At 51.0% G+C, this 10,255-nt stretch overlaps 2 protein-coding genes across 2 annotated transcripts in view; one reads left to right on the top strand and one right to left on the bottom strand.

Moving 5' to 3' along the window:
- Positions 1 to 4,830: 4,830 nt before the first annotated feature.
- On the bottom strand, positions 4,831 to 5,780 carry Znf593 (zinc finger protein 593). The gene is made up of 3 exons (XM_008836805.3): positions 5,505 to 5,780; positions 5,223 to 5,285; positions 4,831 to 5,129 (listed from the first exon to the last, which is right to left on the bottom strand). Exons 1-3 carry the CDS (start codon positions 5,702 to 5,704, stop codon positions 4,988 to 4,990), a joined length of 405 nt encoding a protein of 134 aa, XP_008835027.1. The 5' UTR covers positions 5,705 to 5,780; the 3' UTR covers positions 4,831 to 4,987.
- A 2,369-nt stretch (positions 5,781 to 8,149) lies between these two features.
- The window catches only part of CUNH1orf232 (chromosome unknown C1orf232 homolog), a 3,029-nt gene continuing 923 nt past the window's right edge, over positions 8,150 to 10,255 (top strand). Inside the window, exons 1-3 of the mRNA XM_029565246.1 lie at positions 8,150 to 8,233; positions 9,348 to 9,431; positions 9,520 to 9,617. Coding sequence (XP_029421106.1) covers positions 8,150 to 8,233; positions 9,348 to 9,431; positions 9,520 to 9,617 — 266 coding nt within the window. The remainder of the gene's footprint in view (positions 8,234 to 9,347; positions 9,432 to 9,519; positions 9,618 to 10,255) is intronic.

Below are 10,255 nucleotides of genomic sequence, written 5' to 3'. Positions count from 1 at the left end.
TCCAACAGCGTCGCTCCAGCTCAGGAATTTCCGTTCCCAGGGCCCAGGCGGCTGGCAGGGCTGGGCCCGGGCGGGGCAGCCGCCTACCTGGGTCCACGTGGCCAGCAAGGTGAGGCCCTGCGACAGCCATTGGCCCACCGCCCGGCTCCCTCCTGCCCCACCCCTCGGCATCCCAGGACTTTGGCAGGTTAGGCAGCCAGGCCACCCGGGTGACGCCACAGGGGCGTGCCTCCCGGGCTGCCTGGGATCTCGCTACAACTGGCCTCAAATCCTGTGGGGCCCTGACCCTTGACCTCCGGCTCCCCCAAAAAAGGCCACAAGGAGAGCAGTTGGTGGCCAGCCCGCTAGGTGTAGGCCATAGCTCTTGTCCCGCCCCCCCTGGAGCTGACCTAACTAACCCGTTCAGTTCTAGGTGTGCAAAATGGACAGCCTCTGCTTCAGGGTGCACTTGGGAGTGTCTGAGCAAATAGCTTTAAATTTTTAGAACAGCAGGTCATGGTGACTCAGGCTTATAATCTGAGAACTAGGGAGGATGAGGCAGGAGGGTTGTTGCCAGTTCAAGGCCCACCTGGGCTACAGAGGCGTGTCCCAAGAAACAAAAACAAAACAATAAAAACCAAATAAAGCACTTAGAGCTGGTCTGGGCTTGGTGGCGCATGCCTTTAGACCCAGCACTTGGGAAGCAAAGGCAGGCAGATCTTTGTGAGTTTGAGGCCAGCCTGGTCTACATAGTGAGTTCCAAGACAGCTACAGCTACAGGGAGACCCTGTCTCTAAAAGATGAAAAAATAAAATAAAATAAAATAAAGCTTAGAGCTGAGACTTAGCCACCTCTTTTATTTTGCACTGTCTGGTGAGGCGTGAAGATCCTTTCTTGAAGACTTTTTTTTAAAATTTTTATTATTTTTATTTTATGTGTATGCATGTATTGCCTGCATGTAAGTAAGTGCACCCGTGTTGTGCAATGCCCACGGAGGTCAAAGGCTGTTGGATCCCCTGGACTGGAGCTACAGACAGTTGTTAGCTGCCATGTGGGTACTTGGATTCGAACCCGGGTCGTCTGCAAGAACAACCAGTGTTCTTAACTGCTGAGCCATCTCTGTAGCCCGAACAAAGTAAGACTTTTATGAATTTATTATTTATAAACAAACATCCTTTATTGGCTACAACAGTAAATGAAGAGACAAAAACACATTGACCATCTGCAGGCAGCTAACTGCCTTCTGAAAGCACTGTCTGCTTCAGATGATTTCTGATCTTGCTGTTGCTCAGGTGGTCTCCAGCTCATGATCTATTGATTCTTCAGCTTCCAAAAAGGCAGGGACCACAGTTGGCATCAGAGTGCCAGCCAGAACAACATTCTTAAAACCATAAAACAGGCTGGAGAGATGGCTCCTGCTCATACCGGTTAACTCACTTGTGCCACTACAGCAGAGGACCTGAATTTAGTTCCCAGCATCCATGTTGAGCAGCTCACAACCCCAGTAAGTGCAGCTCCAGGGGCATCCAATACCCTCTTTTGGCCTTCATGGGCACATGCCCTCACATGCACAGACACAGATAAATAACACATAGTTTTTGTTTTGTTTTTAGTCTTTTTGAGACAGGGTCTCCCAGTAGCCACAGCTGGCCTCGATTTGCTATGGAGAGCAGTCTGGCTTTGAACTCGGAGCTCTGCCTGCCTCTGCCTCCCGAGTGCCGTTTTTGTTTGTTTTTGTCTTTTTGAGACAGGGTCTCCCTGTAGCCCCAGCTGTCCTGGAACTCACTATGTAGACCAGGCTGGCCTGGAACTCACAGAAATTCACCTGTCTCTGCCTCCAGAGTGCTCATATTAAAGGTGTGTGCCACACCTTTAAAATAAGACACAAATAAAACACAGATGCTCATTAAGTTGAGCATAGGAGCTGGCCATGGTGGCACACCCACAAGCTAGCTAAAAAACAGTCTAGCCAGGCATGGTGTCACTTAGGAGGCAGAGGCAGGCAGATCTCTGTGAGTTCTAGGCCAGCTGGGGCTACAGGGAGACCCTGTCTCAAAAAAAAAAAAAAAAAAAATTAAAATCATTGGAAATTTAAAGCCAAATTTTCCCTTTTAGTGGTATGGGGCATGTTCAGCTTGGATAAAAACATAAAGCTCGGCTGGTGAGATGGCTTACGCAGTAAAGGCATCTGTCACCAAACCTGATGACCTGACTTCAATCTCTGGGACCCTCATAGAGGAAGGAGAGATGTGACTCCTGCATGTTATCCTCTGAAACCTGCCCCCCGCCAATAAAAATGTAATAGTAATTTTTTGTTGTTGTCAAAAATGGAACATTTGCCAGGCGTGGTGGTACAAGCCTTTAATCCCAGCAGTTGGGAAGCAGAAACAGGTGAATCTGAACTGCATAGAGGCTACATAGAGACCCTGTCTCAAACAAAAGAAAGAAAAAAAGACAGAACACTAAACTGGAGGGATGAGTGATAAAACTTACCACCTATCATTTATGTAGAGACAGGGTCTCCCTATGCAGCTTTGGCTGTCCTGGAACTCCCTAGATAGACTAGGCTGGCCCTCAAACTCACTATTTAGAAAAGGCTGACCTCAAACTCATAGAGATCTACCTGCCTTCGCCTCCAGAGTCCTAGAACTGAAGGTGTGTGCCACCACAAATGGCTCATCATTTTTGTGGTGCTGGGGATTGATCTCTGAATCTCATACGCTAGGCCTACACTCCAACACCCAAACACTTCCCAGCCTTCCTCTCACAGACTGATTAGCAAAGCAAACAAAGATAGGAAATACACAGCATGACTGAAGTCTGGGTCACCAGAGTGAGAACAGGCAGAGGTCATCATGTGGTCACCCAGTCTCTTAGGTACAAAGCTATCTAAACAGTGGCTGCTACTATCAGAGGAGGGTCTAAAACAAAGTATGTCACTGGCTGTAGTTTAGCAGTGGGTTAAGGACTACCATGATTTTGGGGGCTGGAGAGATGACTCAGTGGTTAAGAGCACTTGCTGCTCTTGTAGAGGACCCAGGTCCAGTTCCCAGCACCCCATATGGCAGCTTACAACCATCTGACCTCTGTGGGCATTGCACATTGTAGTGCACTTACATACATGCAGGCGTTAACACTTATATACATAAGCAAGTGACAGACCAGGCCAGCTGGGGATTCAGGGAGACCCTGTCTCAAAAGAAAAAAAAGAGAAAGGAACATATTATGAACAGCTTAATTGGCATATGCAAAACTCCTTTAATTTTATGATCATCTCCAAGCTGAAGGTAGGTAAGTCTTTGCAGGAACTCCTTGGGAGAAGTATGTCTACCCTCAAGACAAAGATGGTTGATCTTTTTGAGACAGGGTCTCCCTGTAGCCCCAGCTGGCCTGGAACTTGCTATATAGACCAGGCTGGCCTTGAACTCAAAGAGACATGCCTGCCTCTGCCTCCCAAGGGCTGGGATTAGTGCTGGGATTCAAGGCATACACCACCACACCTAGCAGAGGTGGTTGATCTTTAGAGCCCAAATGGAAAGGTGTACTGCTGTTGAGAGGGAGGCTAGTTGCCCAGGTGTGGTGGCACAGGCCTTTGATCCCAGCACTCAGGAGGCAGAGGTAGGTGGATCTCTGCAAATTCAAGGCCAGTCTGGTCTATATAGGGAGTTCCAGCTGAGCCTACAGGGAGACAATCTCAAAAAGAGGGAGGGGGGCTAGCAAAGCCCCCTGGCTCCCTTTGCTGAATGCTGACATCTAACTACCCGAGGTAGGGGTATGGTCCAGACCCAGGCTGATGCCTGGATTCCTGAACAATTCTGGCTGAAGCTCCTCTTGCTTGCCTGGCCTGGCCTCTCTGGTGCATGGGGGAGGTGCTGCTACTGGGGCCTGATGCTGATCTCTCCTGGCAGCTGTTCCTAAGGCTGGCAGGGTGGTGGTGGTGGTGGGAACGACACCAGATTGAAAAATCCAGCTGTTCCACCCCCTACCAGACCTGGGCAGGCTAGCGTGGGTGAGCATCCTCTGAAGGGAGGGTGCTGCGGTGTGCAGGAGGTCAGGGACCCCTTTGCCCTGATTTTTACTTCTTGCTACCACAGACAATAGTTTTCATTTCTGCTCCCACTTACCAGGTCACCGGAGAGATCAGCGCCCCAACACTATGAGATTTCCACGCCTGACCCCTGGCTACTTCCGAGTGCTACAAGTAAGTACATTTAAATACTGATACTTAGCACCACTGGCCTCTTTCTCCCCTATCATGGGTAGGCAGACACCCCTAACAGGCCAGTCACGTTCCCTGCTGCCTGACTAGCCAGGGCCCAGATGGGCAGTGAAATGAGAGGAATTGGGGTGGAATCTCCCTGGGGCAGAAATGGTGTCCCTATCACCTTTACTTAGCTGTACCATTTTATCCTCTTCCTGCCTAGAAGTCTCAACAGATCCTTCAGGTTCACCCTCTGTGTACTCTCAGATGCAGGTGGCCGGGAGCTGAAGGCAGAGCCCTGCAGTCCGCTGGTTGGGATTGTGGCTACATTGTTTGCTATCTTCGGGCTGGGTGGCTCTTGCTTTACTGTATGGAAGATGGTGAACCAGCAGCAGCCACCACAGGCCCCATGATGAAGCAGATAGTCTCTCGACTGGGCTCTGGAGGTAGGTGACTTAGGGAGGGGATTATCTTAGAAACCCACTTCTTCTGGAGAAGCACAGGCTAAACCTGATCCTACTCCCCCATTTCACACTGCACCCTTGTGGTTAGGGGGTCAGCTCAGATGCAAGGACCCTAAAGAAAGACAGGGGTGCAGGTTCCAAGCAGGGAATAGACAGCCTGGTCCAGAAACCCTTGCAGGGCTGGAGTCAGAGGTAAGCCCTCTTTGTCTGGTTCCTTTATTGGGGACAGGCTATCCAGGAGAGGTCAGGCCCCCAAACCCAGAGCCCAGAAGTACACTCTCCCAGCCTAGTCTTCAAACCACTGTCCATGGGAAGTTCTTCTACCCTGCAACCTCAGGCCGTGTCAGGTGGATGTGTCCATCTCAGGAACCTCGGTGGACACTTCTGTGGGCACTGCCAGCTGCTGAGGGGGCACATAGGAGCCCATACCCGCTGCTCGCTCAGCCTCTTCCTGACTGTAGGGTTCAACGCTCAGCTGCTTCAGCCTGAGAGAAAGAAGAGGGAGTTTGAAGCTGACCAGATGCAACACCTGCCTGCCTGGCCACCCCTGCACCAACCCTCTCCTTAGCCCTTCATACCTTTTCTTGTGGTCTTTGGACCGGAAGTGGGTCTTCAGATTGGCCGAATCGACGAAATACCTCCTGCAGGGATGTGGGGCGAGAATGAGGAGGTGATGCCTCTCAGGTATGCCTACCTCCCTGCCTCTGGCTTGTTCCTGATGACAGGATCTGAGCCTGAAGGGATGGGAGGCGGGCTGACCCCCGGGTCCCAAGACAGGAGACCGCGCACGGCCGGCAGCCCTGGATCTCACCGCTCCCGGCTGGCACCGCAGACCCCGTTCGACCCCTGGCTGGACTCACGCGCAGGCCAGACAGCGATGCAGGCCGCCCCCGGGCAGATCCGGGTCGGGCTCTGCGTCCAGCTCGGGCTTGGACCGCACTGGCCCCTGTGGCCGCAGCTCGCGGTGAATCTCATCCAGGTCCGGCAGCCGCCGCTTGGCCTTCATCTGGCGGGATAAGGAATGGGCTCGGTGCGCGCCAGTCCGGCGGGAGCGACCCATGGCCGGGGCCAGGGAAGGAGCCACACGTGCTGGGTTTCCGGGCAGCTCAACAACGTCATCGGACGCCCGCCCTGGGGCGGAGCAGGATTGGTCGGACCGCCTCTGATGACATCACTGGCAGGCCCTGCGGGTTGAGCGCTCCCAAGTGGCAGTGAATGGCAGTGACGGGGCTTGGGACTGGTGGAGGGATGCTTGCTGGGGGAGGTACCCGCTTGGGGAGCTTAGAGTGGGTCCTGATGCTCTGCCAGCCCCATCATCACTTCCTGTTTCCCACGCCTTGGACTCCATGGTGGAGGATACTTTCAGCATCTTTAGGAGGCACTGATGTTTGTGATATGAATAAATGTTACATGAATGAGAGTAAGTTTGGAATCACAGTTCCAATAGGGCTCCCTGAGATACCTCCAAGTTCTGACAAAGAGCTCCTTTCTCATATAGCTCCCCAGTTACTTCTTTGGGTCTCCTTCTCTGTCCTCTGTCTTTCCCCAGGCAAATCCTTGGGGTGGAGGCTGGAATATTCCTTTCCAACGAACCTAGCACTTAGGAGTTCTGTTGGTGAAAAGTGACCATCTCCTCTTGCAAAAAGTAGGGATTTATTTTTGTTTGCTTGGTCTTTTTGAAGGCATCCGATTCCTTGGCCTGGCACTCGCTAAGTAGACCAGGCTGGACTTGATCCCACAGAGATCTGCCTGCTTCTGCCTCACAAGTGCTGGGATCAAAGGCATGGGCCACCACACCCAGTGGCTTTTTTATTTTCTTTTTTTATGGTCTTTTTGAGACAGAGTCTCCCTGTAGCCCCAGCTGTCCTGGAACTCACTATGTAGACCAGGCTGACCTTGAACTCACAAGATCCACCTGCCCCTGCCTCCCAAGTGCTGGGATTAAAGGTGTGTGCCACCACGCCCGGCTTCATTTTTTGTTTTTATGATTTTTTTATAAAAATAAAAGAAAGATTTGTTTATTGGGGTTGGAGAGATGGCTCAGAGATTAAGCGCACTGACTGCTTTTCCAGAGGACCCGGATTCTGTTTCCAGCACCCACATGGTGGCTAGCAGACACTCTCATCTTACTTTCATGGGCATGGCAAGATGCAGGTGCACCTACCTACATGCAGACAATACATTCATACATATAAAATAAAATATTTAAAATATTTATTTGCATGAGGGGGGTATGTGCATGTGAGTGCAGTTCCCACTGGGGTCAGAAGAGGGCATTAGATTCCTTGGAACTGGAGTTACAGGCAGTTATGAGCCACCTGTTGTGGGTGCTAGGAACCGGACTTTGGTCCTCTGGAGAGCAAATGCTTTTAACCACTGAATCATCTCTCCAGCCCCTGTAGTTTGTTTTTGATTTTTGGTTTTAATTTTGTGGTGTTGGGACTGGAACCCAAGGCCTCATACATGCCAAGCAGACAGTCTACATCCCCAGGCCAAGAGGAGATGTTCATAGAAGAACTCCCATCTCTGCTTCTTTCTTTGAGACCAGGCTTCCAGGGGAAGACTGACAAGAAAGAGAAAGGGGGCTGGAGAGATGGCTCAGTGGTTAAGAGCACTGGCTGTTCTTGCAGAGGACCTGGGTTCGATTCCCAGCACCCACATGGTGCTAACAACTACAAATCTGACACCTTCTGGCCTTCATAGGCTCTGTACAACATGGGTGCTCTTACATACATACAAGCAAAAAGCTCATATATATAAAGTAAAAATAATAAATAAAAATGTAAAAAAAGAAAGAAAATAACCAAGGGGTGTGTGCTGAGAGTATGAAGAGGCCCAGAGAGTCTTTCTGCAGTCACCTGGGTTAGAACCATCTCTACTGTATGGAGGTAGAGGAACTCAGCAATAATTTAGGGTCCCAGCTCTTTGGAACCAGTTGCCAGGAAACAGGGAGACAGGCACGTGCATCCCTAGGGAGAGTAATATGTTTCTAGGCCAGACAAAGCAGTGAAATGTAAGCTCCAGTTGGTGCTGACTGGAGGCCAGGGGATCTTCCCACTCCAGCTCATGGAGGCTGAGTAGGAACTGAGGGTGGGACCCTGACAAGGACACAGCTGGTGTGGTTGCAGTCATAGAATGCACAAGTGTGGGTCCTGAACCAAGAACTTTGAATGGAAGATGATTTTTCAGCAGCTATTCTAAGAGATGAACAACCATGAATATTTCCAAGTCCAGGAAGGCGGCCTCTCTAGAGCACTGTCTTCATTATCTTGGCCAATATGGGTCAAGACGGGGTGGAGGTAGCAGAAGCCCGCCCCAACCTCGGAATTCTTTGGATCAGGTTCATCTGCTGGGCACCATGCCAGCTGGGGAGAATAGTGCATCTTTAATGAAGTCACTGGATCCCTGGGACAGGCTCTTGGCTCTTCGAAGTTCCTGGACCAGACCCACTGGTGCCCACTGAGCCTTGTGTGCCTGGGTGCCAGGTCCCTTTTCTCCTCCAACCATGAACCAAGCCTTCTGGAAAACCTACAAATCCAAAGTACTACAGACCCTGAGTGGGGAATCTGAGGAGGACCTGGCAGAGGAGGTGGGTACTATCCATGCTTTCTAGAACAGAGAGACAGCAAAAGTGAGAGGTACAAAGAAATAGGGTCAGAGAGAGAGAGAGAGAGAGAGAGAGAGAGAGAGAGAGAGAGAAAGTGAGAGAGAGAGAGCTAGATGACAAAGACTGCTCTAAGACCACTGGGTACCCACAGGAGTACGTTAAGCCTGGCATAGCTTTCTAATGGAAAAGCTAACCAGAAGTGGGATGGCTTGCCTGGAGGGAGATGAGCTCCTGTTTGGGGGAGGTTACGGGGGGTGGCACCTGTATTCTGTGGACTACTGTAGCAGCATTACATCAAAGCCATACTTACACCATGCTTTGTCCTGTCTTTAAAGAAAGTCAAAAAAGGGCTTTGAAACTGGGAGTAGTCCTATGTCTAGAGATTGTGATAAGTGGCAGTCACATAAATAGATGTGGCAGGGGCAGTAACTAGTCCTGTGGGTATGGGTGTGGGTGGATAAGCACTATGTCTAGACAGGTTGGTGTCCAAAGCTGACCTTCTGTTGGAAACATCTGTGGGAAATGTTAGGGCTGCTGTCTATATGGAACCCCCACCCTGGATTTGGTGAATTTTCAGATATATGCTTTGAGCAGGATTGCCCATATACATGAGTATATGCAGGTATTCCATTTGGTAGGTGTCTGGATGGGTAGAGAGGCTTTGTATGCTGTGGGTAGGTCTCTGTGTAGCTGTCTGTGGTTGAATAAGCAAACAGGTATGAATGGTCTAACTGCATGGGTGTCCTTGTGTGAGTGCCTCACAGCACATACATCTGTGTGTAGGGAACGAGCTGTCACCATATGGAAGCATGCTTATGTACAGGTGTGTGTCTACAGTAGTTAGCATACCATTGTCCAAGTTTTTGCGTTTATTTTGATGTGGGAGGGTATCTGCAGGAACTTACTATATAGGTATATGTATGTGACCAGTGGCATTATGTAGTTGTAAGTGTACATATAAGCATTCCCATGTGCCCTTGTGGAGGTGCAACATGTGGAGGTGGCTGTTTATGTCTGTGGGACTTGGGTGCCTAGCATTCACGTGCTACCTAGCAATGAAGCTTTGCTCATGCTCAGTGGGGGTCTTGTGTCCCAGAGGGAGAGCCCAGCATTAGTGGAGTCTGAGACAGCAGAACCCACCGAAGAGGCCTTCAACCCCATGTCTCAGCTAGCCCGCAGGGTGAGTTCTCCAGTATTTCACCCATCTCTGGGGAGCCTGACAGAGGCTGTGCTGGGACCATCCCTGACTCCTAGCCCTTCCCCCCCAGGTTCAGGGGGTCGGAGTGAAAGGCTGGCTGACAATGTCGTCTCTGTTTAACAAGGAAGACGAAGACAAGCTGCTGCCGCCGGAGCCCTGTGCTGACCAGTATGTGTGTGCTCTTGGGGGACAGTGCTGGAATGGTCCTGGGTCTTGCTTCTGCCATGTTGGCTCCCTCTGGTCTGTTTATCCAACTTCATGACCCTATAGAGCTGTGGAGGGACAGCCTCTGGCTGCTCCTTCTGCTCAGCAGGATTCAGCAGACCTGTCTAGGAGATGCTAGATCTGTTGAGACTGAACTAAGTGGAGGTGCTTATCCCTGTCCCTGGAGAGACTTGACTCCCTTGAACCCAGGACAGCAGAAAGAACCTTTAGATGCTTGCAACAAAGGGAAGTGTAGATGGAAAACCCTCCTCTTCCAAGGGAGCTTGTGATAACGTAGATCTCTCCTGATTTGGTCGGTGCAGACAGAGGCCTGGGGATCCCAGAGGACCCCAAGGCACACCAACCAGTTTAAAAAGCACTGTTTTAGAAGGTCTTTGATGCTGAGATCAGGCCCAGGGCCTCAGTCTCCCCCTTGTCTCCATCTCTTAAATATACTGCAGCTCTGCAGGTTTCCTCCAGCCCCACCACAGGGATCCATCCCATTCCTTTAGGCCCTACCTAACCCCTACCCATCACTCTTGCCCCAAGGGTCCCCCCCCCCCGCCCTCCCCACGCCCTCAAACGCCCTCTCCGTCGCGAGA

The sequence above is a fragment of the Nannospalax galili genome, unplaced genomic scaffold (assembly GCF_000622305.1).
Source record: "Nannospalax galili isolate Female #2095 unplaced genomic scaffold, S.galili_v1.0 scaffold1258, whole genome shotgun sequence".
Classification (NCBI taxonomy): domain Eukaryota; kingdom Metazoa; phylum Chordata; class Mammalia; order Rodentia; family Spalacidae; genus Nannospalax; species Nannospalax galili.
This window is presented reverse-complemented; position numbering and strand designations above follow the sequence as displayed.

Coding starts and splice junctions, on each gene's coding strand:
- Znf593 (XM_008836805.3), bottom strand. CDS start 5,704: ATGGGTCGCTCCCGCCGGACTGGCGCGCACCGAGCCCATTCCTTATCC. Junction 5,286..5,504: donor CATCGCTGTCTGGCCTGCGC/GTGAGTCCAGCC, acceptor ACATCCCTGCAG/GAGGTATTTCGTCGATTCGG. Junction 5,130..5,222: donor TCCAAAGACCACAAGAAAAG/GTATGAAGGGCT, acceptor TCTTTCTCTCAG/GCTGAAGCAGCTGAGCGTTG.